Genomic DNA, 27411 nt, shown 5'->3' with positions numbered 1-27411 from the left:
TGGAGATAGGTATCATTTTATGTGATCTCTCCTCCACCCAAAAGCTATAAGATAAACAATGAAGAGCAGAACCATTCATGACTTCTCATCCTAATCCAGGTATAGTTGCAGCAATGGTAGTGTCACTTCTGCTGTGCACAGTGAGATTACTTGGTCTATCTTGGTACTTCTTCATGGACTGCTTTCACTCATTGAGTTCTGAGCACAGAACATACAGTAGAAGACTACAGCACAGTTCAGGCCTGTCAGACCACAATGTTGTGACAAACTTTTAGCCTACTCTAAATCAACATACCTCTGACATCCCCCGATACTTTCCACCAGTCTCTTTAAAATAATGCTACCTGGTATTTTACATTTCTGCCCTGGGAGAAAGTCTCTGGCTGTCCAGTCGATCTATACCTTTTATCAAGACCCCTCGCATTTTCCTTTACTCCAAAGAGAAAAGCCTTAGCTCACTCACCCTGTCCACAAACCAAGCTCTCTAATCCAGGCAGCATCCTGATAAATTAACTCTGCACCCTCTATAAAACTTCAACATCCTTCCTATAAGGAGGTGACCAGAACTGAGCGTACTATTTCAAGTTTAATTTAACCATGTTGTTATAGAGGTACAACATTACCTCATGATTCTTGAACTCAAAACCCGACTAACAAAAGCCAACACATTATGCACCTTCTTGACCACCCTACAAAATTGCGTGGCAACTTTGAGTTATCCAAGATTTGAATTTTCTAAAAAAGAAAGCAGTGAGTTTAAAAATAAAAGTTTTTTCTCCCCCTTGTTGCCAGCACCCCCAGAAATAGCACTTTTTCTTCAGTGTTTTGATTATCAAATATGTGCACACATATTCCATCAACTTCTCCTGTTTGCACATGAAGATGACTGAGGATTTTTTAATATAACCACATTTAGTTTCATAAGAATACTTGAAACAGTAGGGCAAATTATCTTTTTTTTAGACACAGTATGCTGCATTGCATTCATCGGGAAGAAAACTGTTGAGCTTTGGGGGCAAAAGAAATATAAATCGCAGAAGTGTATATTGTTTATATTATTTTCAGTTTCCATTTGTTAAATTTGTACTATTTTTAGTTATCTGGATGATGTAAAATTTAGTATTGAATTGGATGTTGGGAAAATTCAGTTATATCTGACTGAAGTTATGATATAATTGATGATTTTGTGTTATTACTTTACATCTAAGTTCCTTAAAGGGGAAAATAAGGTAACTTTTGATATATTTAATGGGGAATCACTTCATTCAATTTTAAAGTAGATCAATTTTGGATGCTTTTACTGATTGATATTGTGCTTCCTTTTTGTTGAATTTTTAATGATATTCATTGTTAACAAAGTATGTAATATACTTATATATGTATCTATATGCATTGAAGTGTTCGGTTCAAAAGAAGAAATCATTCAAGATCTGACATTTTGCCAGATCTTTGTGATCTTGAGGCAGCATTCAATTAATGCATTTCAGAAGCAATACCAGTGGGTTTTTTGTTTAACTTAAATGCATTTTATATAGACTAATCTATTTGAGGTCTGAAATGCAGTGCTACACAGTAAGTAATAATTTACCCTCCTGTTTTCTACTGTCATTCATTTTCGTTACCAGACGATATGATAGCATAGATTCTGCTGCAAATGGCCGTAGTGATCTAGAGTCTGCATCTGAGTCTAGTCAGCTAACCAGCCGCCAATACTCCCTCGAAAGTAGGCAGTCTCTAGATCTGTCCGATAGGTGGGTTCTGTTCTTCTTGGCCTTGATGTTGCTGTGTAATGGTGTGCTATGATGGTATGAAGATAATGTTGGCTCAACTGTTTGCATGCTTTTAATGTTTCCATAGATGTTGTGTTTCCAGATAGGATAAAGCTAATTACAAAATCTATTTAAAGATAGAAAGCAAGTCAAACTGTATTATGAACATGAGTAAAAAAAAATCTGTATATATGTATATTTAAATTCTCTTGAGTTTTTGATCATTATTTAATTTCTGTTTGTCATTTTTCTCAATATTCAATTAAGTTGAAATGATTTCAATATGATTCTCTTTTTTTTTAATCCATTCCTTAATATTGCTTTCAAAACCTTCTGTTGTCTACTTACCCATGCCTTGCCTTCACAAGCTGGAGAACCTTACAAGGAAGGGTTCGAATCATACCAGTGGCTTCTGGTGCTGGAGAAGAAGACTGGGAAAGTAAAAATACCAAGTTAGGGGAACAGGTCAACAGCTTTTCTGTGAAAGAAAGTCAGAAAAACAGGCAAGAAGAAATCCTAAAGAAGAATCCTACAAAAGAAAATAATCATAAATGCAGAGAGTATGCAGATGGGAAAAACCAAAAAATATTAAGGTGTAAGCAGTTTTACAATGGAAAATCTAAGAGTTTGCTTTATTCCAGTTATCCAGAAGAATATAATACTATAGACAGACGAAAAAAGAAAGGCAGACATAAAGGTTTGGAGGACAAAGACATGGAAAAGCAAAACTATTCTAGCAGTTTAGATAACCCCTCCCCCAGTGGTACATTTATCAGCAACCTTTCCAGTAAAGTGTTAGGAATAAAATCTGAAACGATGAAATGGAATCTTAGTGACCCTTTGCTGTATAGCTATGATATGGTGTCACCAGCAGGCCAGCAGAATAAGTGGGAACCTGTGAAAAGAAGTAACACTTGGAGATTCAATGAGTCATTCAACAACAGCCTTGATGATATGATCGATGGAGAAGAATGCCTGCTGGAAATATACAAAGAGGAAATGTCAGAAGGACTGTTACCTCATATATATGATACATACGGGAGTAGTGACTCTGATGAACTTTGTTCTTCTGGATCTAACGATGAACAAGAAGTAGTATTAATTGCACAGTCATGGGAAGAGGATGACAAAGCTTACATGAATTACAGGAAACAAGATATCACTGCTCCAAACATCCCTCAAAGCATTCATCAACCAAAACTCATTCTGGATGAAGAAAATGATGACAGGTTAAACCAAACTAAAAACAAGTTACATTCCTCACAAAGGGAGCAAATGAATGAAGATTTTATTGATACAATGGATGAACTGCAAGGTCTAGTGGCATCTGTGTCTGAGTACTTGGCAGAAAAGGAACAGGAAATTAATAAATTTGGTTCATTTCCAAAACTGCAGAATAAAGCTCTCAGGAATTCGCAGGAAGAGTCCATTAAGCATATTAGTGAAGATAAAGTACCTTGTTGTCATGCACAAGAATTGGAAAATCAAAAAGGGTGGAAACAGGCTGCTGTAAAATGTGATAATGAACGTAGTGATCAAAAACTGGACTCCATTCCTGATCTTACTGGTGTGAAGAATACAATGCAGTCTTTATTTGGTTCAATAGGTGTAAGAATAGGAATAGGGAAAAGGCAGCATTCACTTATGGATAAAATATTTTCTGTTACTTCAGAAACTCCAGACAAAATGAATAAGGATCACACTGATCTTGAAAACTTACTGTCTCCCTTAACCAATGATTCAAAAATTAATGCTCCTATTAATGATGCACCAGAAGGATCTGATACCTTGCTGTCTGAACCTCTATGCCATTCTCTTGAAAACAAAGAATTTGCTTTTCCAAGTGTGTTTAATGCAATAGAAGAAAACATATCATTCTCAATTGTGAAGCAAAAGCCACAGGATGAAAACATCTCGGTCATAACTGAACCAACACAAAACACAGTCATTGACTCATTATTTGGGAAACTAAAGCCTTTAAAGTCCTTCATCGGAAAAAATGCATCAAGTGATACACAGAATGATATTGAGCCAAATAGAACACATCAAGCTTCTGACCCTGATAACAAAACTATCGCTTCCAATGATAATATAATTTCAACCTGTGAAGGAAAAGATGCTTTGCATGTATTTGAAAATCGCGCCCTCTTTGATGACATTGAGAATAACTCTCAAAATAATTTTGATGACAATTTGTACCAACAAGATAACTCTTTAACAAATACCTCGCAGAAATACATTGATCTAAATAATTCGACTGATCATGCTCCAGATAAATCTACATCTGCCTTTGAGTTACATAACATGTCACAAACTATAGATCAGTCAATTCCCATTGTACCAGAAGATTACGATAAACCTGACATTCTGGGACCAAATATTGTTCATAACAATAAATTAGAGAATGACGTAAAGTTTTCTCAGAAGATAAAAACCTCTTTACAAACCAACTCCAATACATCAAACCATTCTAGAATTAACCTGGGAAGTTTTAACTCTTTTAAAAAGTCACTAAGTCATGTTTTATACCCTTCATTGGACAATGAAACACAAACTGCACCTGACACTGTATCAAAGTTTACTTTCCACAGATCTGCTGAAGATCTTCGAAATGAAGAGAAAACTGGTGATCATCAGTCTTTCTCCCTTCTCGGAAAATTGAAACGCCCATTCTTTTCTTCTGAAAACATTTCTTCTGAAAATCAAAAAGAAGTTAACTCAGATGGAAATCTATTTTCTGTAAAATTTCCTATGACTGACCGACCATCAGTATTTAAACAAAGAACAAATCCACAAGCAGATAAAATTAAAGCATCTAGTGAATACAAAGATAAGATGTTAGATATTTCAAAGTTTTCTTCAGATTACAAACAAAAAAATAATGCTGATAAAAAGGAAAAACAGAGCAGTAGTGAACAAGGATTTTTTTCAGGCTTGTTTAAATTTTCATTCAGTAAAAATGCATCCACATCAACGCTAGAAAGGAGCGATAAAGGGGAAATTTTGAGAACTGCATCTAAGCAAGAAGATCTAAATAGACATATCAGATTTTCGGATGCAACAATGTCTTCCTCCAATCACTGTATTGCAGCAGCTACACCCACTTTGGAACATGAGCATATTGGATCAATGGAAGAAAAGAAAGCTGCAACAGATAAACTAACCTCTGGTGAACATGGACTTTTAAATTGGGCTTCAAATGAAAATTTATTAAGCTTAAAGCAGGAAAAGTTCAGTAGCAAAGATTATTCTGATAAAATAATAAAAATAGAAAAAAGAGACAAGGACAATTCTTTGGATATGTCATCAAAGACTTCAGATCAAGCTGTCATTTTGGTTAAAGCTGATAATAGTACACAGAGGCCAAACAGTGCAAATGACAAAGAAGATAGCAGTAACCAGTCAGGTTTTATCTCAGCACTCTTTAATTTGTCAGCAAAGAAACAAGAGAGCATGTCTTCAAAGCATGAGAGTCCTCTGCAGCTCTTAAAGTTTATGGATAAAAGTCAGTCCAGTAAAGGAAAACCTGAGAACGAGGGTGGATGTCATGAGGGAAGTTCTCTCTTAGCCAGTGTTATTCATATGACAGGCAAAAAGGCAAATGAAAAATCATCTTTCAGTTTGTTTGGACAATTCACTTCTAAAACAAAGGAGGATAAGGAAGAACCTACAAAATCTAAGGATGATTTTGATCAATCTGAAGAATCATTTTGGAGTATTAGCAAACCTTTCCTTACATCAGAGACTACTCAAGATGAAAAAGTTAAACATAAATTGCAAGTACACTTGAATGAATGTGATCTTTCTGAAAAAACCAGCACTTGCGCAAATAACTCAGCAATAAAAAGTCATAACAATGTCATTCAGAATTTGCAAAAATTGAAGCACGATATAACTGGTTCAATGGAACAGAAGCTTACCTGTGGAGATCATCTAGAATATAATCCATTAAGAATAAGTGATGAAAAATGTATAGAACTGATAAATCCCACTAATTTCAGCAATTTGAATGTTGAATTGGAATTAAGAAATGATAACTGTATTAACAATTGTTCATATGAAGGTGCAAGTTCAAGTTGTTTAGATTTGACTATAAATCAAGATGCATCCCAGACCCAGTGTAGAGACCGGAACCGTGAGAGAGAAGAATATTCTCATATAATTAATTTTTCAATAAATGACACCAGTTTTGAAGAGTGTAGGTATTTATGTAACAATAGGATTGAAAATGACATTGAATTTGATTACTTGGAACTTGGTGAAAAATCAAGGGATATCAGTATACCGTATTTATATCATGAAGATGGTGACCAAGGAGATGCAAGATATATGGGCACAGGGCTAGGGAAAGATTGGAATTCACTGGAATTTGAGGATGATGAATGGAGTTCTTTAGAATTACCTCTGGATTTAAGTTTCTCTGGCAACGCAGTTGCTTGGCTTTTCACACAAGAGCAAGAGTCAACTAGCAAAGAAGACTCATTTTTTCTTAAGATCTACCAAGAACAGCAAGAATGGTTAACTTTATTTCAACAAGGAATATGGTGGCCTTCAGACGATGCTGAGTATGGTTACTACATCTTTAGCGATAGTAAGTACATATATTCCTTGCTTACTGATGGCAGTGGCCAGTTTATATACCTATGGAGTCCAGAAAGAGACGAAGAATGGGAGTATTATCAATGGTTGAATGATGATTTTGACACTGAGCCTAATAATTACATTGTTCCTGTTTGTGGCTTTAAAGTACCTATTCTGAGTTATTTGGATTTATTCTGGTGCTGTGAAGAGCTATCAATGGAATCAGAAATTGATGATGCACCTCTCGATCTTTCTCTGATTCTGGAAAAAAATAAACAACTCATAAATAAACATTCAGGTGCTTTTGCAGATGTATTTAAGGATTCAGTAGAATGGGCCAAAGAAGAGCCGCTGAACTTTTCAGCAAGACAAAGCTCACATAGATTGGAAAATCTTAAGATGGATTTAAAATCTGAGCAGCAACTCATTCATCTCCATGAACCACTTCAGAATACAGCTTTTGATCTTAGAATAGTCCAAAGTGGTCATTTGACTCGTACAACAATAGCCAATGCAGCAACTGCAAGAGAAACATCTGACTATACATTTTCAAAATCACAGTCTAAATCTCTGTCACAGCCTTTCTTCACAGACAAACTAAATCTGTTTAATTCTTCTGCTAAACTTTCGAATGCTTACAAATCTGAACAAAAGATATCAGAATGTACAGAACCATCTGAAGGACACAAACCATCTTTTAAGAGGATTACACATTTTTTCTCAGCATTGGGTGGTTTAGTTGTGAAACCAACCAGGGGAAATTCTGATCATTCTAATTTGTCACCCACAGATGCAACATCGGTTACTCCTTCAAAGAATACGTTAGAAATGGATAGGACTAGAACTCCCCCACAGAATGATAATATGAATAAAGCAAATGAAAATAATGACAATGTACAACTATTGACAGCTAGTCATGATCATACACCAAGCAATATATTTGCAGCTGGTATAAAAAGCTTGAAATCCATTTCCACAAGCTGGAAGTCACACACAAATGTAGCTGGAGAACAGCCGGTTGCAGCTAATGAGCATCTGAATGTTATAAATCAGGATTTTTCTGCACTCGGATCTGATCATTTTCTAAATGATAAACACAACTTAAACCAGAATGCAGTGGAGGTAAGATTGCAGCCAATACCTGAGAACATTTCCAACATAAATCAAAATTCAGTTACTTCAAACCCACAACACAAAGATTTATCAATTGAGTTGCCATCTCAAAAACATCAAGCTGCTCCTGAAACTTCCACCCAGACTGTACAAGAGTCATTCTTTAAAAGTTCTTTTAAGATTTTTAATTTTTCTGAAAGTCAGTCTCACGTTAAAGCTGATGAGAAATTTCAAAATGTCCATGATTTTTTAATGTCAGCTAGATTAAAAGAAGAGCTTTGGCCCTCGGGCACACACTTGTCAGAGAAAGAAATAGAGGACAAAACCAAAACACTGAAGGAGGAGGAGAATGATCGAGCAACAGCTATTCCATCTAATGCAGAAATTCACTCTTCAGGCTTCTCTTCCTTTATAGGCTCAATTGGAGCTTTCTTCAAAATGGATGCGAGTCCAGTTCAGCAATCAGATGTTTTGAACTCATCACAAAAGGAAAGTAAATATTTTTTGGATCAGCACAGAGCTCAAGCTAAAAGTCAGAAAAATACACAAGAAAATGCTGCACCAGAATTCTCAAAATGTGAGGTATCACGTTCAAGACTAAAAGGTTTGCGCAAGCAGCAAACACTGAAGGAATGGAGTGCTAGCTGTGAAGTTGAAACAATGAAAGGAAGTGGCCTTACAAGTAAAATGGTAAATGTAGAAAACATTACTGGTGTAATGGAAAAGGAAAACATTTTATCTTCTTTGAAAGCTGGCAATGGAGTCATCCCAAATAATAATAGAACATCAAGTGATGAATCTGCTTCTCTTTGTGAAGTGAAATCTGCTCAATGCATTAAGGAAACAGAGTTTTCTGATATAAAAGCATCCCCAAATGAACCTTCCATTACAAATTCAAGCAAACAACTTTTACAAACACCAAGTTCTTCAAACTTTGCCACACTGAGAAAATATGATAAGGATCGAGATAGTTCTCTTCATGTATCTGCTTCATCAGAAAATGGAGAAAAGTTAGAGCAAAAATCCAAATTTGGTCTCTTTGATTTATCCTTTAAGGATGATTGGAAACTTCCTAATATTTCCACTACCAAACAGCATGGAACAAATAGGGGCATATTTTCTTTTTTCAATGCAGCAGCTGATTCATCAAGTCATAACCAAGTTGATAATAGTGGCTCTTCTGTACCCAGGGCCAAACAGATAGATAATTCAGATGGATTCTTCAGGTTACCAGCTTTCTTCTCAACAGCAACCTCAGCTGAGAAAAAAGCAAAAGAAAGCAGTTCTGTTTTTAGTTTCTTTGACATGACGTTCAGTGATGAGAAGAAGACAAAACCATACATCTCTAAACCAAGTTTTGAGGAACAGCCTGAAAAAGATGTAAAGCAGGATGATAAAGCAACTGTAGGTCAAATAGGATCTGTCACAGAAATAGAGCAGTTGAACATAATCTCATCAGCTATGCAGCCAAACAATACTGTTGCAAAAGAAAGTGAAAATAACTTATTATTCATGGAAAGCTCAGTGATAAGTAACAAAAACAATGAGCAACCAGCAGATAATGATACTTGGGTTGGAAGTACAGATGCTGATGACAATTTGTTTTGTTCAAATCAGAATGAAAATCAAACTGTATTGGAGGCAACATGTCTTCTGAACAATTATGATGTACATAAAGTTCTGACAGATGATCATGACATCATATCCAATTCTAAAGTTACAGAGAACCTGGAACCTGATAATGTCAACATTGATAATTACAATGAATATGAAAATATTGTGCATGCTAATGTTGCTGAAGAATATGTAACGGAAACTAAACTTGCGAGCAACTCAGTTTGTTTGGAGGAAAAATCACTTAAAGATTGTTGTAGTCACTTGCATTCTGAAATGAAAAAAGATCCAGGCAAGATTGATACTAGAAGGGAGAGACATTGGGAACTGAAATGTAACCAAACAAATGATCTGAAAAATGAAAAACAAGAGACTGTAACAATCTCCAGAGTTACAGAACAGATGGATTCTAATGAAAAAGTGAAACCTCCTGAAAGTGGCAAGTCCTTGATAGATTCATCTGTGGAAATGTTTTCTGGATTTATGACGAAATTTAAGCTGTTTTCTGCTAGTGAATCTGCAAAAAGTTCAAATAGTTCATTTTCATCATTCCAATCAGTATTTACAAATTCAAACTCAGCGTCAAGCATTCAGCATCAAAGTTCATTTTTTAGTTCTCAAGGTAGCCAAACTCCATCAACCAAAAGTAATCTGCTTGATATATTTAAATTGCCTTCTGGAGAAACAAAACATCCCGACCATTTGAAAACCAGTTTGTCTCAAGAACACAATGACAAATCTAAAGAAGTAGATTGCTTCCAAGCTCCAAAGATCCCACATAAAGAAGAAGAATTGATTTTGAATGTTTCTGGTGAAAGTAAAAATTATGCTTGTACCTTGGAGCAAGAATTTGTCAGCTGCACTGTATACAATGGCACTATTCTTCATAAAGACACAAATAGTGGACAGCTGGATAACAATCTGGAGGATACTGAGGCTGCACATCAAATAGTATCTGTTGCTAGTTCAGAGGCAAAACCCACAAGAATTTTCAAAACAGATGAAATTACACTGACTTCAGATGCACAGGAAAATGAAGAGCTGGCAGCTACAGTTTCTATAAGGGATAGTTCTTTCAGTCCTGTTGCAACAAATGTAGACATTCCACTTTTAGAAAATAATATCAAATCGGGTAACGCAGTTATCAGCATTGAATTTCAAGAAAAAGATACAACTATTATACAGAACAGTGTTAATGCTTGTGATGCACCATTTTCTGGTGGTTTAACAACCAACTCAGCTTCACAAAAGTCTGACTGTGAGACACTCATGCCAGGTTTTGAAATTCCAAATGTAAAAGCACTTACGTTCAATTTCTTGTCTCCTGGAGAAAATGGCATGTCACTTAGTTCTTTGTTTTCACAGCAGTCTTCTCTTAAAGGTAGCTCAATCAAGCAAACAGGGTTGCTATCAAGTTTCAAGAAATTTTCCAAGACACTTTTTGAAAGGGGTGCTGATCAACTGGAGAGAGAGGGAGAAACTGTGCAGGATTCAGGCTTTGGAAATCTGAATGATAGCTTATGTCAAAAAGAGTCCACCACGAGACAAGGAAGCCATGTTATCACAGAGCAACCTTTAGAAAGGGATAAAATGGATATCCCTTACATTTCAATATCTGATTCAGTGGATGAGAAAGGTCACACTAACATATTAAAGGAGGAGGAAGGGTTTGAGGAGTTAGAGCAAGCATCAGAAGTTACAGAAAACATTGATGAAAATACTGGGAGGGAACAATCATTTCTTACAGCAAGAAATTCAGATATTTTGCAAGATATTGCAGATGCCATTCCTTCAGAAGAATCACCGGAACAACACTCTATTAACCTGGGGAAGATAATAGGGGATGAAACAGATATTTCAATTGCAGCTTGTTCATCTCCAGAGATGGTGCATGGACGACAGGACCAAACTTTGCACACTTTGGACCTTTTGAATGTGAAAAGGCCAGTTTAGCTTTCGCATGATAAATGGCACCAAAAGGTTAACCATTTATAATGCATTAGTAAATTAGTAGTAGAGTACATGTATTGCAGTAGTCTAGTGATTGAATTTCCAAATCTGTCCTTTTTCATTTTAGTGCTTGATGTGCATTACTGTAGGTCCTCCAAATGACTTAGTCCAGGCACCTAAAATTATGCCCCATTGTATCCAGTCCACTGCTAATAATAATTAACTAAAATAACCAAGAAACCATATAAGCTCTTGCCTTTCATATCATTTCCACCATTGTCAATATATATTTACCAACTGCTAATGTAAAGCTTGAACACTTTATTTGATAATAGGTTAAAAGGAACATTTTAATTTATATACCATAATGAAAAATGCTAATTTGGATTGGATATCTCATTGTAATATTGAATATAATCTGGTTCCTTGTCACTGCTCGTGCCTGGTTATGTCTGGCAATGTGTAACCCTGGTATATTAGCTTTGGTGTGAATACAGCTAATAGGAACTTGACTTTTTCTGCATTCTGCCACCCACATTGAAAGACATCCTTTGGTTTTTATCTTTTCATTTTGGTGTTGGCTTACTTTTATTCAATTATCATCACTTTGGATTTAATGAAAACAAAACGATGAGAAGTTTTGCTTTTACTAGAGAAGAAAATGCCGGTAGGCGTCATCTTCAGATTGTGAATTGGACTTGGAGTTGGTGTACTATTGTCATATGTACGAAGGTACAGTGAAAAGCTTGTCTTGCATGCTGCCATATAGATCAAACCATTGCACAATGCATTCAGCGTGTACAAGCTAAAACAGTATTAAATGTAGAATAAGAGCTACAGCTACAGAGGAAGTGCAGTGCAGATAGCCAAAACTTGAAAAATCATAACAAGGTAGATTGCAAGATCAAGACCCCATCTAATTGGGAATCATTCAATAGCCTTCTAACAGCAAGGTAGAAGCTGTCCTTGAGCCTAATGGTATGCACTTTCAAGCTTTTGTTTCTTCCGCCCAGTGGGAGTCGGGAGAAGAGAGAATGTGTTTGGTTAGGATCTTTGATTATGCTGGCTACTTTTCTGAGGCAACAAAAAGTGTAGATGGAGTGAGTCCATGGAGAGGAGGCTGGTTTCTGTGATGTGCTGAATTTTGTCTGCAACTCTGCAAGTTTCTTGTCGTCATGGACAGAGTAGTTGCCATACTAAGCTGTGATACATCCAGAGAGGATGCTCTCTTTGACATAACAGTGAAAATTGGTAAAAGCTGAAGGGAACATGCCAAATTTCTTTAGCCTCTTGAGGATGTAGAGGTGTTAGTGAACTTCCTTGGCTGTAGCATCTACATGGTTGGGCCAACACAGGCTATTAATAATGTACTCACTTAATAACTTGAAATTCTCAACCTCAACTTTGTTAATGAAATTAGGAAACTGTACAGTGTCCCTCCTATTGATGTCATTAACCAGCTCTTTTGTTCTTCTGACATTAAGGAGAAGGTTGTTGCTATGATACCATGTTACTAAACTCTCTATCACCTTGCTTTAATCCGACTTATTCTGATTTGAGATATGGCCCACTACAGTGGTATCATCTGCAAGCTTGCAGATGGAGTTAGAACAGTATCTGACCATGTAATTAAGAGTGCTGTCGGAGTCTGAGGATGCAGCCTTGTGGGGCTCCAGTGTTGAGGATAATCACGGTGGAGGCGTTCCTACTGATCATTACTGATCTATAGGTCAAGAAGTTGAGGATCCAGTTGCAGAGGGAGGTGTTAGGTCCCAGATCTTAGAGCTTGGTGATGAGTTTGCTTGAAATTATAGTATTGAAAGTGGAACTGTAGTCAATAAGCAATAGAGTAACATAGGTATCTTTGCTGTCCAGATGCTCCAGACATGAGTATCGGACCAGGGTGAAGGCATTTGCCATAAACATATTTGACTGGTAGGTGATTTGTAGTGGGTTGAGGCTGTCTGCGAGGCTGGTATTACTGTGTGAAATGACCAGCCTCTCGAAGCTCTTCTTGATGGCAGCTGTCGGAGCCACCTGGTGGGAATCATTACAGCACCTTGCCTTATTTTCTTTAGGTACTAGTGTGGTGGTGGTCTTCTTAAAGCAGATGAGTACCAAAGATTGAAGTGGGGTGGGGAGGGGGGGTTAAATATGTCTGCAAATAACCCTGTCAGTGATCTGTACAAGATCTAAGGAAATGTATAATTTCCTAATGTTGTAGTTACAGTTGAGTGACATCAAAAATAATCAAGTGCTGTTAAAATCTGACCTATAATATAATGCAGCAGTATATTTTCTGATAACTCTGAAATCTTTTGACATCTTTGTCATAAATACTTTTCAAGACTCCCCATCAAGAATAACATTATTACAGTCAATTAAGCTGCAAGGATTGGGAAGGATTCAAATCAGAATATGTTGAGAGACAAAATAATATTATGATTGAGTTTGATTTATGTGAAAAACTCTTTCAAACTGCTACTGTAAAGACTGTGGTAGTGTAGATATCATGATGGTGTTTGTATCATTAATTGAAATCTTTTGAAAGTACAGTACAATATGAACAAAAAAAGCTGGTTTGCTTTGATATGCTTTGCACACAATGGTGTTAGAAGCTTCTTACCAGTGGTGATGATTTAATCTATAGATTCAAGTTTCTTAAATGGTCTGGTGATACTTTAACAATATGGCACATCCACAATACCTGTCTTGTGCAGTCCAAGCGTTTATTTTATTTGCAAGATTCTAAGGAGTTGTGAACAATTCATTGAGGCTTGTACCCCTTACCTTTTAAATAGTAAAAGTAAGTTTTAAACATCTTCTTTAGCGTACCAGAACTACCAGACTATTCAATCCATCCTCTTTTAATATGACATTGAGATATATTTTGTGGGTGATGCAAAGCAATAGTTCTTGAACATTCTATCCAATTTTACAGTTAATTTTGTATTAAAGAAAAATTATTAAATAAGCACAACTGACTAATTAACTTCATTGTCTTTCATAATTGCATAAACTTATCCAAAATAAGGGAATTCAAAGTAAGATGCACACAATAGTGTACTTATTTCTTCTCTTTGGATTGTCATTGAGCAGATTTCAAAAGTCTGCATAGATTTTGTAAGACTTTTTCCTTTCCTTGTATGTCCGTGAGGGATCATGTTGTAGGCTTCGTAAGGTTTTTTTCCCATTATAATAGGATAGCTAATTATAGATTCATGGTTACTTTGATCTCAAGTTTATTCTTAAATGATCCATAAGGAATGGACACCAGTGGAAGTTTGTTGAAAGAAAAATTATTGAAATTACCACCAGTTTCTGCAAATTAAGCTTAAGCTTCCCAGCTTTTGACTTTGAACTGAACTGGACTCTGTTGTTGCAAGATGAAACAGTTACACTCACTTTGCTAATCCATTGAGTCTGGGATGTAAGATTTGGAAGCGATTCCTTGCCTTGAGATGCTGTTTTCTACAGACACTGTTCTTCTTTGGTAGTCCCTCGCAACTGTGCGTGACTTGCTTTAGCTCTGGATTTCAGGGTTATAGCAGTGAGTTCAATAGACGAACTCTAGACACTACCATGAAAATGCAAAAAGTGCCGAATGAAGCAGACATGGGGGTAGTTTGTGTGGTTGTATGTTCTTTTTATATCATTCTACCATTTATATAGGGCTTCTTTGCGCTCCAGCACACGGCCCTAGTTCTCAGTACCAGCCTTTTTGGACCTTCTCACCTTTAAGCGGTCATAGTCCTGAAATATCTAGGAGTCATTGTGCGGTTTCACCTTTTCCAGAAGCTTTGAGCATATGCTTGAATTGATAATCTGTTTTCACAACAAGGCTCACAACAGAGTATCTGTTTCAGGAATTTTGCAGCAGGCATACGAATGATGTTGCCTGTCCAACATAGCTAAATAGTCGTAGCCTGGGCCCCAATGCTGGAGGTGTTTTCCTGAAAGAGGGCACTGACATTAGCTCACTTATTTTTCCAGTGAGTTTGCAGAATTTTATGGAGATAAAGCTGGTGATATTTTTGAAGTGCCCTTAGATGCCTATTGTGGGTCGTCCAGATATTAGAAGCACATGGATGTAGGTATTACTGCTCTGACATGAATTATATGTACCAGTTCTGTGAATTTGATTTTTAAATACTTTTTTCCTCAGTCATTCAAAGGCATTGAACACAGCAGTGAATTCCACCTGAGCCAACAAGTGGCTCTTGAAATAGGAGAAACAATCCACATTTTGCAGGGTTGTTGTGAACTTTTTTTGTCTAAATTTCATGTGGTGCACCAAAGGTTGGTAAATTGCTGAGACTTGACTCGCTGATACTGACTGTAAGACCCATTTTCTCATATGCTTCTATGAAGATACACAAACACATTGTTTGTCTGTTGATGTCCAGATGATCTTTGTTCTGAAGTGCAATTATACAATATCCTATTAGTTTTGAAATATAGTACCACTCCCAAGGGAAGTTACAACATGTGGTGAGAATGACTGGGGAGATATTGGGACAATGGTGCAGCCTTGTTTGAACTGGACTTCACAGCATTTGGTACTGTTACATATCTTGTTGATTAGTATTGTGGCTATCTTCATGAACAAACTTAAAATGGAGATGAATTTCTGGAAGCCAGCTGAACTTGAGGAGAGTATTCCACAGTTCCTCTCTAACGATGGAGTGCAGGGCTTTAGTGAGATGGAAAAAGAACATGTATAGTGCTGCTCCTGCAATTTTCTCAGAAATGCCAAAGTTTTCATGTTGCCTCTGGATGGATGGAATCCTCGCTGTGATTCAGGAAGCATTTCTTCTTTTGTTGCGAAGGATCCTGAATTTCCACTTGGCAAACAGCAGGGAGACCCTTTGATAATCAAAGATGGTTGTGGCTGTGGCAACACAAGCAAGAAGTACACTTGGCATAACTGTATTGCCTCATACATCACTATTTGATGTGTATCAATCTGAACTGACTGGTAGTCATGTGCAAGATGTAAAAGTTCAGTGTTAATGTTCTTCGTTTTCTTTCTTGCCCAGTCTTGTATTACTTACCACCATCTCTGATGCTTTGTGCGGTTTCTTCACCATTGCTTGAACTTGTTGGTCTTGCCTGAAGATTTCTACTGTTTAGCATTAATCAGGACTTAGGTGCATATTACAAGGATTTATAAAGATTGTATTTAGGAATTCACTCATAAGGAGGAAATGGCTAAAATATGCTCTCCACCCCATCATGAAACTCACAGGAATAGGAATTCTATTCTATTCCGTTTCTACCTTTTATAAGGTTATCTTCAAAATTCATAAAATAAACTTTGCCTCTATTTGGCTGTTACTTTCTTATTGTAGTGTCATCCTTCAGCAGCTTTTACAGAAGTTCACCTTGTTGAGACAGCCGTAACACACTTACCAAATGCATTTGATTTTGTATTTCCTCCCAAGCACCCATTTACAAAGAAAAATATGAACAATCATATGAATAAAATATTCTTTGAAACTTTATTTATAACCGACACTGGCTCTCAGTTGCTTGAGATAAACCTGCAACTTAGCAATGGAAAGTGGAAGCAGTAGAACTGAATTTTGAAAGTTCTCAGTACATTTAGTAGATAGTGACATATTATAAAATGTGTTTTATAATATTCCTATCCACTTTTATTTTTGTAACAGTTACTCTCTATTTCCTTTGGCTTTTGTCACATTGAATTATACTTCCTTAAATAGGATTCCCATGGTTTGTTTGTATATAAATAGGTTTTCATTTGCTCCGCCAATAGATAAAACATTCACTCTAACAAACAGGTGCTTTCGCACAGGTTTTGGATGAGACCTGTCGTTTGCATGTGGGAAAAACAATCTCATGGTACGATTTTAATAGAACAAAGTTTTGTAACTAGGCCAATATTGATTCCTCAATGCGTATTGTGAAACAAATTATCTGCTAATTGTAATAAAGACTACAGTGGATTCTGGTTAATTGGGACACACTGGGAGCAGTACATTTTGGCCCAATTAATTGGCTGCCCTAATTAGCTGGTTTCATGGAAGTAGTTAAAATGGTATAAAAGAAGAATAACTACCATTTAACTGAGAAACAAATTAAATATTTGAATGAAATACAGAACAAATTAGAACACTGCCTATACTACAATAGTACAATAAAACTGTGTATTAGTTCCTAATAGTTATAAACAGAGGGATTCATCCAGAGTACATGCTGCCACATTCTTTTGATTGGTTGTAAGTCAGGGGTTCCCAACCTGGGGTCCACAAACCCCTTGCCTAATGGTATTGGTCCATGGCATAAAAAGGTTGAAATACCCTGCTGTAAATGGATAAAATGAGCACATAAAAGCTAGTGCAGATAGTGGACTATCTTCATTGAGTGTTTCATCCAAATATTCATTTTCATTGTAACATTCATGATGATTATTGGTGTTTCAAATTCTTTGTAGTTCTTGACTTGTTGAAGTAGTGAACTGGGAACTGGTTCAGGTCACAGATCTGTCAGTGGGTGAGCATCTGGGGGACAGTGATCACCGCTCCCTGACCTTTAGCATTATCATGGAAAAGGATAGAATCAGAGAGGATAGGAAAATTTTTAATTGGGGAAGGGCAAATTATGAGGCTATAAGGCTGGAGCTTGCGGGTATGAATTGGGATGATGTTTTTGCAGGGAAATGTACTATGGACATGTGGTCGATGTTTAAGGATCTCTTGCAGGATGTTAGGGATAAATTTGTCCTGGTGAGGAAGATAGAGAATGGTAGGGTGAAGGAACCATGGGTGACAAGTGAAGTGGAAAATCTAGTCAGGTGGAAGAAGGCAGCATACATGAGGTTTAGGAAGCAAGGATCAGATGGGTCTATTGAGGAATATAGGGTATCAAGAAAGGGCTGAGAAGAGCAAGAAGGGGGCATGAGAAGGCCTTGGCGAGTAGGGTAAAGAAAAAACCCCAAGGCATTCTTCAATTATGTGAAGAACAAAAGGATGACAGGAATGAAGGTAGGACCAATTAGAGATAAAAGTGGGAAGGTGTGCCTGGAGGCTGTGGAAGTGAGCGAGGTCCTCAATGAATACTTCTCTTCGGTATTCACCACTGAGAGGGAACTTGATGACGGTGAGGACAATATGAGTGAGATTGTTGTTCTGGAGCATGTTGATATTAAGGGAGAGGAGGTGTTGGAGTTGTTAAAATACATTAGGATGGATAAGTCCCCGGGGCCTGACGGAATATTCCCCAGGCTGCTCTACGAGGAAAGGGAAGAGATTGCTGAACCTCTGGCTAGGATCTTTATGTCCTCGTTGTCCACGGGAATGGTACCGGAGGATTGGAGGGAGGCGAATGTTGTCCCCTTGTTCAAAAAAGGTAGTAAGGATAGTCCAGTGAGCCTTACGTCTGTGGTGGGAAAGCTGTTGGAAAAGATTCTTAGAGATAGGATCTATGGGCATTTAGAGAATCATGGTCTGATCAGGGACAGTCAGCATGGCTTTGTGAAGGGCAGATTGTGCCTAACAAGCCTGGTAGAGTTCTTTGAGGAGGTGACCAGGCATATAGATGAGGGTAGTGCAGTAGATGTGATCTACATGGATTTTAGTAAGGCATTTGACAAGGTTCTACACGGTAGGCTTATTCAGAAAGTCAGAAGGCATGGGTTCCAGGGAAGTTTGGGCAGGTGGATTCAGAATTGGCTTGCCTGCAGAAGGCAGAGGGTCGTGGTTGAGGGAGTACATTCAGATTGGAGGGTTGTAACTAGTGGTGTCACACAAGGATCTGTTCTGGGACCTCTACTTTTTGTGATTTTTATTAACGACCTGGATGTGGGGGTAGAAGGGTGGGATGGCAAGTTTGCAGATGACACAAAGGTTGGTGGTATTGTAGATAGTGTAAAGAATTGCCAAAGATTGTAGAGAGACATTGATAGGATGCAGAAGTGGGCTGAGAAGTGGCAGATGGAGTTCAACCCGGAGAAGTGTGAGGTGGTACACTTTGGAAGGACAAACTCCAAGGCAGAGTATAAATAAATGGCAGGATACTTGGTAGTGTGGAGGAGCAGAGAGATCTGGGGGTACATGTCCACAGATCCCTGAAAGTTACCTCACAGGTAGATAGGGTAGTTAAGAAAGCTTATGGGGTGTTAGCTTTCATAAGTTGAGGGATAGAGTTTAAGAGACGTGATGTAATGATGCAGCTCTATAAAACTCTAGTTAGGCCACGCTTGGAGTACTGTGTCCAGTTCAGGTCGCCTCAGTATAGGAAGGATGTGGAAGCATTGGAAAGGGTGCAGAAGAGATTTACCAGGATGCTGCCTGGTTTAGAGAGTATGGATTATGATCAGAGATTAAGGGAGCTAGGGCTTTACTCTTTGGAGAGAAGGAAGATGAGAGGAGACATGATAGGGGTGTGCAAGATATTAAGAGGAATAGACAGAGTGGACAGCCAGCGCCTCTTCCCCAGGGCACCACTGCTCAGTACAAGAGGACATGGCTTTAAGGTAAGGGGAGAGAAGTTCAAGGGGGATATTAGAGGAAGGTTTTTCACTCAGAGAGTGGTTGGTGCGTGGAATGCACTGCCTGAGTCAGTGGTGGAGGCAGATACACTAGTGAAGTTTAAGAGACTACTAGACAGGTATGTGGAGGAATTTAAGTTGGAGGGTTATATGGGAGGCAAGGTTTGAGGGTCGGCACAACATTGTGGGCCGAAGGGCCTGTAATGTGCTGTATTATTCTATGTTCTAAATCGTTTCATTTTCACTTCTGGCTGTTTCTAGCATCTCCAAATCTGAATGCTTGAAACTATACAGAGCAAAACAGTTCTGAATTGTCTTGCTGCTTAATTCTCATGAACTATCAGTGACAAAATTACTGTTTTTTGAAACAAGCACTCACAACTGACACTATTTAAAAACTGTTTGCTCTAAGTATGCTGTAGTGTCTAACAGCCACAGAAGTGCAAACAACTGATGCCCTTTAAACACTATTTGACAAATACCTCCTGTCCCAATTAAGTAATATAGTGTCCTAAATAAACAAAGAGAATCTTGGCTCTTTGATTTTGTTTTGTTCCATAAGAGATATTCTACATAAGCGGCTGTCCTGATTAACTGATGGCCCAATTAGCCAGAATCCACAGTATATATCAAAAATACTTTATTTGTTGATATCCTGAAATGACTGAAAAATTCTAGATGAATATCAACCTTTATATAAAGCTGTTGCTTATGCAAGTATACTAGTCAAGATTGATTTAAAGTCACCATTTTACTTAACATTTTGTGGTCAGGCTTTTGTTGCAAAATCTTGTGATTTGTATAACTATCTATGTATTTTGCATTGCATTTTCAATTTTACCCACAATCTCACAAATGTATTTCCATTTGAATTTGAACTTATTTTTATCTCTAAAGTTTATGATTATAGCTGGTATTTAGCAAAACCAGATATCTTATCATAAAACTAATGCAGGAAGTCTCTCTTTTTAACACACTGGCAAATAAATGTGATTTATCACCTTTCAATACAAATACCTCTCCCCTTTCTTAATCTACCTAAAAGCAAAGGAAAAGTATTTGGAAATTTTAGCTGTAATTTCATGACTGAAATGTCAGGTATTATCTTTGGACTATCAAGCTGCAGCAATTCTCCAATGACATCTGGGAGCTCAATAAGCTAGAGGTGAAGAATTGCAATTGAACATGTTCGATAAGTATAATAGGCATACATAAATTGCTCATAAATTTACTTTTTAATGAACTCAATATGACTTTACCACAACAGAATCTTATAATTGCATGATAGTCAAATTAACTAAATTGCTTCGGGATTCGTGTAATCTGCAATATAATGGATTGCAAAATCAGGATAGTCCATTCACTTCCTAAGAACATTTTGAATACCTGAGCTCTTACAATTAATATTTGTAGAATACCTATTACAGGTCACCCAGATCATGAGCACCTGACTTTTCTGCAGTCCATACACTTGGATGTGCATTTAGGAGTCATTTGGATTGGATTTGCCCACTGTTGTGGGATGCTACCATCTGTGAATTGTCATGAAAAGCTCAAAGAAAAGGCAGCCTGCCATAACCTGGAGTAACCTGTAATCATTTCTTAACATAGTAATAAGTCCTCAATGCCATTTATTTTTAGTTAGAGATCATGGTTTTATTTATAATTTCACACAACTAAAAGATTTAGAAAAACCATCATTTTATATGTCGTATCTTAACTGTGCAGGGTCTTAGTTTTAGTTTAGTTTGCTTTACGTGAAGGTGAATATGCGAGAGCTTTGTCTTTCTTGTGCTATGTGTAGTTTTACCTGCTGCTTCTGGTACCATGTGTTGTCACTGTTCTTTGTTGGTTTGTGTTCAGTAAAATGTACTTCCCAAGGAAACTATAACACATGAGCTTGTGTATTAAAATTCAAGAATATGCAAAACAGATAGCATGATTTAATGATATATAAAGATTACCGTAACTGAAGGTAGTGAAAATCAGAGATAAACTTAGAAAATGCTGGAAATAATCAACAGGTCAGTTAACATCTGTTGGCAGAGAAATAGAGTTGATGTTTCAGAACCGCAGCCTTTCTGCTGAGCTGAGAAAATTTATAAAATACGTTTTGTGCATTTATAGGAAGATAAAAGGAGACAGAGTGGAGTCCAAGAGAAGACAGATAACACAGGAGAGCAGATTAAAGCAACACGCACAAAATGCTGGAGGAACTCAGCAGGCCAGGCAGCATCTATGGAGAAAAGTACAGTCGACGTTTCGGGCCAAGTCACTTTGGCAGGCCAGCTAGCTTTGCTAGAGAATGTGTAAATAGAAGGATGTACATTCGGCCAGTAAATGAAAGATTTTTGCCCAGATTTACCTGTCAGTGGTGAAGGGTTATCACCAGTCTCTGCTAATTCTTTCACAAAGGTTAAAGTCTTACAGATTTCTGCTTTTCAATTCAGTTTGCAATTAGGTGCAAGTTGTAGGGATATAGGTCTCCACTTATAAGTTGCAGATCTCCAGAAGCAATGATCGTCAAACTAAAATAATCATAGCGACATAAATATGTTATTAAGACTGAAACTAAAATTTAAGTGTGAGTGAGTGAAGTAAAAATAATTTCTATGATTTTATAAAACATTTGAATTTACCATTGTTATTTTTGGGGAACATCAATTCACATATGAAAAATATAGTCCTTCACAGTCAAGAATGATATTTAGTGTGTTTATCTTTGCAATTTTGTGAGGAGGAAAATTATTTCTCATAAATCAAAAAACTTTGACCTTAGGCATAGTTTGTATAACACTATTCCAAATATCACTATTGTTAAGAATCACATTCATGCTATCTGTTATGGCATAAACATGCATACCTTTTTACAATTATTCTGAATTAGCTGCTGAACTTTTTGTTTATGCTCTATAGTCCTACAGGAAGTAGCAGATACGGCTCATCAGGAAACCTCAGCCAAGGCAGTTCTCAACTTAGTGAACTTGATCATGATAATGAAAACGTCCATGAGTCTGCAATGGATGACAGGCGAGATCAAGAGTCATATCACTCTCATAACAGCTCAGCTACACAGGAATGGTATAATGAAGCCGATAAACAGCCAGGACATTCGAATGAAAACAAGATCAATGAATGTCATGAAAATTCCAGAAAAGTGAATGAAGCTGTACTTGATACTCCACTCCCTAACATCTCGCCCCAGCTGGATATGATTGGAAAACCACATGATAGGTGAGTACTGCAGTTTTCTGTAAGTATATTTTGTTCAGTTTAGTTGAACTATGACAAGTGGGGATTTTTCCTTAAGTAAAATTTCTGAAAAAGCACTAATCTTGTAATTTGCTTCCTACTTTTCCTCATAATTTAGAAAATATTTCTTTACTGTTGGTGAGAGCTACCATAAATATAGAAGGTTATCTTTAATTTTATGTTCCAATCTTATAGCAATAAATATAATCTTATCATATGCCTTCCTAATAACTTGCTTTATCTGAAAATTAATATTTTTGCACAGAAATTTGATTGCAGAGCAGTTTATTACTCTATGTAATCCCAATTTGATGTAACCCATAGCAAATTATGTTAATTGCATTTCTGAGGTAGAATTACTCCAGTTGTATTCTTTTTAAAGATTATGTGCTTCCAGATGAAGTCCACACTACCCTATTTCATGATTTCCCAGAATCATTCGTTGTGCAAAGCACGTTTGAAACCACTGCATATAAATTGAAATTTATGTATTCTGAAAATACTTATTATTGCTGTTTGCAACAGTCTGCTGTACTCAACATTTAAACATTATTTTGAGTGACCTATAGCTTACAGTGAGTTTTTTACTGCAGACTGCCCACACATATTCTGGTGTGCTCAACCATATTTAAGCTAGCAAAGAATACTCCTTGGAGATTGGAACAGCTGCTCACAGGGACGAGGACTCTTTCCTCCAGTCTAATGGGGCATTGCTCTCTAGAAGGCCTCCCCATCCAGGGAATTTGTCATTATATACCTGCAAATTTCTAACTTGAAAGAGGATATTTGGCAACTATACCTTTGGTGTATATTTATAGGTGGGGTCTATGGGTGGGTTATCTGTGTATGTAGCTGAGGTCTTAAGAGATGAGGATGAGAGGATGGAGCTCTGGGTGTGTTGGTGTGTTTGCATACATCCATATGAGCTTTAAAGGAGAATATTTATAATGGTATTGAGCAGTGTTCCCTCTAATTTGTAATGACTAATGTGCGCAAAAATCTTGTCCTGTGCTATTTTTTGCCCAGTGACAACAATGTGCGCACTGAATTTTTTAAGTTGAAGTAAACCTGAAGCAATTGTAAGTATAATAAGCTTTAAATGAACTAGCAGTCCTTTTATGCTTCACGCCATTTGCTTCTTTGGAATTTGACATAGTGAATCAATAATTTGTTCAATAAAAAGATTATAAATAAGCCAGTTCTAAGATTTGCAGACATATCATTGCAACTGCTCATTGTCAACACCGTTGCAGCAGAAACCAGAAAAAGAAGCATGATTGTGTATGATCGCGAAATATACTTAATATGCCAACAAGGGGAGAGGGTGACAACCTTTTGTGTGCTGTTTAAATTCTTTCGTGTGCCAGTAGCAAAAGATGTGTGTGCACACGTACTCGCATACCTTAGAGGGAACATTGGTGTGGAATCACCTTCATACATCTGTTGATACCTTGTTATCATTGCCCAATGTACGAGTTCACGTTCCTCGCATTGATCTCATCCAGCACTTCACTGTCCCTCTTATTCAATGAACCTTGACACCCAACGTCCAGCTTTGCTGCATGGTAAAGTTATGGCAGTTAAAATACATAAGAAGTGCAATTGTATTTTGATTTAACTTATTGTTGTCGGTGCAGGCAATGCAAATGTTTGTAGTTTTGTGACCTTTTTTATAGGACCTGATTTGGTGCTAATGCTGCATGCAACAATATTTTAGCATTACCTGAAATCCAGTTCTAGGCACTTTTGACTCGTGTATGAAGATGGATACGTTGTACATCTTTAAAAGCAGTGTTTAATAATTGTTGACCTTTTAAAAATATGTACCTTTATTTGCCATCTACCTTCTGAAATGAAAAACTTTTCATTGCCCACGTAATACTCCATCTGCCAAATTACTACCACTGCACCAAAGCTTCTCATACAGATTCTGTGCATCCTCCTGACAATTTCTTTCCTACCCAGTTTTGTATAGACTGAATGAATGAAATTTTTATTTTCGGTCAGTACAAACATAACAAAAAGCATCATTTTCAATGATGATTTCATAACAATGATTTCATAAGACAAAACTAAATAATAATTTTTTTTTAAAACAGACCAAAATGTAGGATGAAGCTACAGCTTATTATGCCTACCCCTCTTACTTATACAAAAACATATTTGGCATCAATCATCACATCAAAACAAAAAAATTCATGATCTTTTAACACAAAATCCAATTCCAAGTTGGTCCTTTCAACTATACTACTGGTGTAGAGAGTAAACAGATGGAGCTTCATCCCAAACTTTTTGACATCCCATTAAATGCAGGCTGACAATTAAAAACAGTCTGATTCATGTCTGATGTGGGATCTCAGTCTGAAACACTGACAATTCTTTTTCCTTTATAGCCTCTGTTTGACTTCCTTAAGTTTCTGTAACAGTTTTTCCATTGCTAGATTCCAAGTGTTCATACTTGCCCATTAACAAATCCTCTTTCTTCATGAGTGCTTTAGCTGTATAACAAAGTCAAAGAATTCAGAAGTTGTGAAATGCAGAGTAGGGAACCCTTTTGCAGTATGGGAATCTCGGTAAATATGTGGAAAGTTAAGATCACTTCCTATCACAACGTTCTACTTCTTGCAACTGTTTATGATCTCCTTACAAACTTGCTCCTCTAAATCCTGCTGAAAATTTTTTGAGTATTTCAGTTAAGGGTCACCTTAGAAAATTTGATCAAGGTAAGGGACCAAGTTCCTCGTTCAGGGGCACTTATTAAATTTACAAGGATGTTGTCAGCATTTAAGGATCTTAGTTATAGGGAAAGGATGAATAGGTTAGAATTTGATAGTGGTATACAAAATTTCCACTGAGGTTCAGTGAGACTAGAGGGGAACCTGAGAGGGAACTTCTTCACTCAGAGGGTAGTGTGAGTGTGGAATGAACTACTAGCAGAAGTGGTACATGTAGGTTTGATTTAAATATTTAAGAGAAATTTGGATGTACATGGATGGGAGGAATATGGAGGGCTATGGTCCAGGTGCAGGTTGATGGGACTAGGCAGAGTAAAATGATAAATGGCACAGACTAGATGGTCCAAAGGACCTGATTCTGTGCTGTAATGCTCTATGATTCTATGACAGAATGAGATGTCTGGTCACTGAGTAGAACGTGGTTAACTGTTCGAGTTGTATGGAACAAAATAAAATAGTCTGCTTGTCAGTTGGTTCAATTACATTTTATGTGACGTTGTCCAGATATCTGTGCCAATGTGACTTGTGCTTGCTGACGTGAAAATTAAAGTCTTCCATCAATTATTAGTTTCTGCTTTGCTTTTTGTTAATAATTTCTTAATAATATCTCTTTATTAATAATAGTTAATATGTATTAAATATTATTATATTAACATTATTGATAGTAATATTAATAATATTAAATATTAATAATATTTAATAAATATTTTAATACTCCTTGTAATTTAGTAGCTGGCATTGCTTGTATGTGTTTGTCCCAGCTGCCTTTTTATTATTCTTCTCTCCACTCACACTTACAGATTAAGTCCTAAACACTGGGGCAGAAGTATGCTATACAGTCCATGGAGTCTGCTCCACCATTCCATCATGGCTGATTTCAGAACCCACTCAACCGCATACACCTGCCTTCTCACCATATCTTTTGATGCCCTGACTGATCAGGAAGAGATCAATTTCCGCATTAAATATACTCATGGACTTGGCCTCCTTGGCATTCTGTGAGGCAGAGCATTCCACAGATTCACTACTCTCTGGCTAAAAAAAAAAACCCTCATTACCTCTATTCTAAATGGTTGCCCGTCAATCTTGAGGCTGTGCTCTCTAGTTCTGGATGTCCCCACCATAGAAAACGTCCTCTACATATCCACCCTGTCTAGTCCTTTCAACACTCGGTAGGTTTCAATGAGATCCCCACACATTCTTCTAAATTCCAGTGAGTACAGGTCCAAAACTGCCAAATGCTCCTCATATAGTAACCCCTTCATTCCCAGAATCATCCTCGTGAACCTCCTCTGGACTCTCTCCAAAGACAACACATCCTTTCTGAGATACGGGGCCCAAAACTGTTGAAAATACTCCAAGTGCAGCCCGACTAGTGTCTTATAAAGGCTCAGCATTATCTCCTTGCTTTTATATTCTATTCCCCTTGAAATAAATGCCAACATTGTATTTGCATTCTTTACCACAGATTCAACCTGTAAATTAACCTGCTTGGGAGTCTTGCACAAGGACTCCCAAGTCCCTCTGCACCTCTGATATTTGAACCTTCTTCCCATTTAGATAATAGTCCACATTATTGTTCCTTCTAACAAAATGCATTATCATACATTTCCCAACACTGTATTCCATCTGCCACTTTTTATGCCCATTCTTCCAATTTGTTTAAGTCCTGCTGCAATCGCATTGCTTCCTCAGCATTACCTACCCCTCTACCTATCTTTGTTTCATACGCAAACTTTGTCACAAAGCCATCAATTCCACTATCCAAATCATTGACAAACAATGTCAAAAGTAGCGGTCTCAATACTGACCCCTGAGGAACACCACGAGTCACTGGCAATCACCTATTAAAGCCCCGTTTTATTCCCACTTGCTGTCTCCTGCC

The 27411-nt window shown here is 37.2% G+C and overlaps 1 protein-coding gene across 3 annotated transcripts in view; it reads left to right on the top strand.

The window, feature by feature from the left end:
- LOC132404887 (protein unc-13 homolog B-like) overlaps positions 1-27411 on the top strand; it is a 439816-nt gene that overhangs the window by 229956 nt on the left and 182449 nt on the right. For all 3 annotated transcript variants that reach the window (XM_059989454.1, XM_059989453.1, XM_059989452.1), the window contains exon 9: positions 22456-22773. In XM_059989454.1, coding sequence (XP_059845437.1) covers positions 22456-22773 — 318 coding nt within the window. The remainder of the gene's footprint in view (positions 1-22455; positions 22774-27411) is intronic.

The sequence above is a fragment of the Hypanus sabinus genome, chromosome 14, assembly GCF_030144855.1.
Source record: "Hypanus sabinus isolate sHypSab1 chromosome 14, sHypSab1.hap1, whole genome shotgun sequence".
In the NCBI taxonomy this organism is placed as follows: domain Eukaryota; kingdom Metazoa; phylum Chordata; class Chondrichthyes; order Myliobatiformes; family Dasyatidae; genus Hypanus; species Hypanus sabinus.
This window is presented reverse-complemented; position numbering and strand designations above follow the sequence as displayed.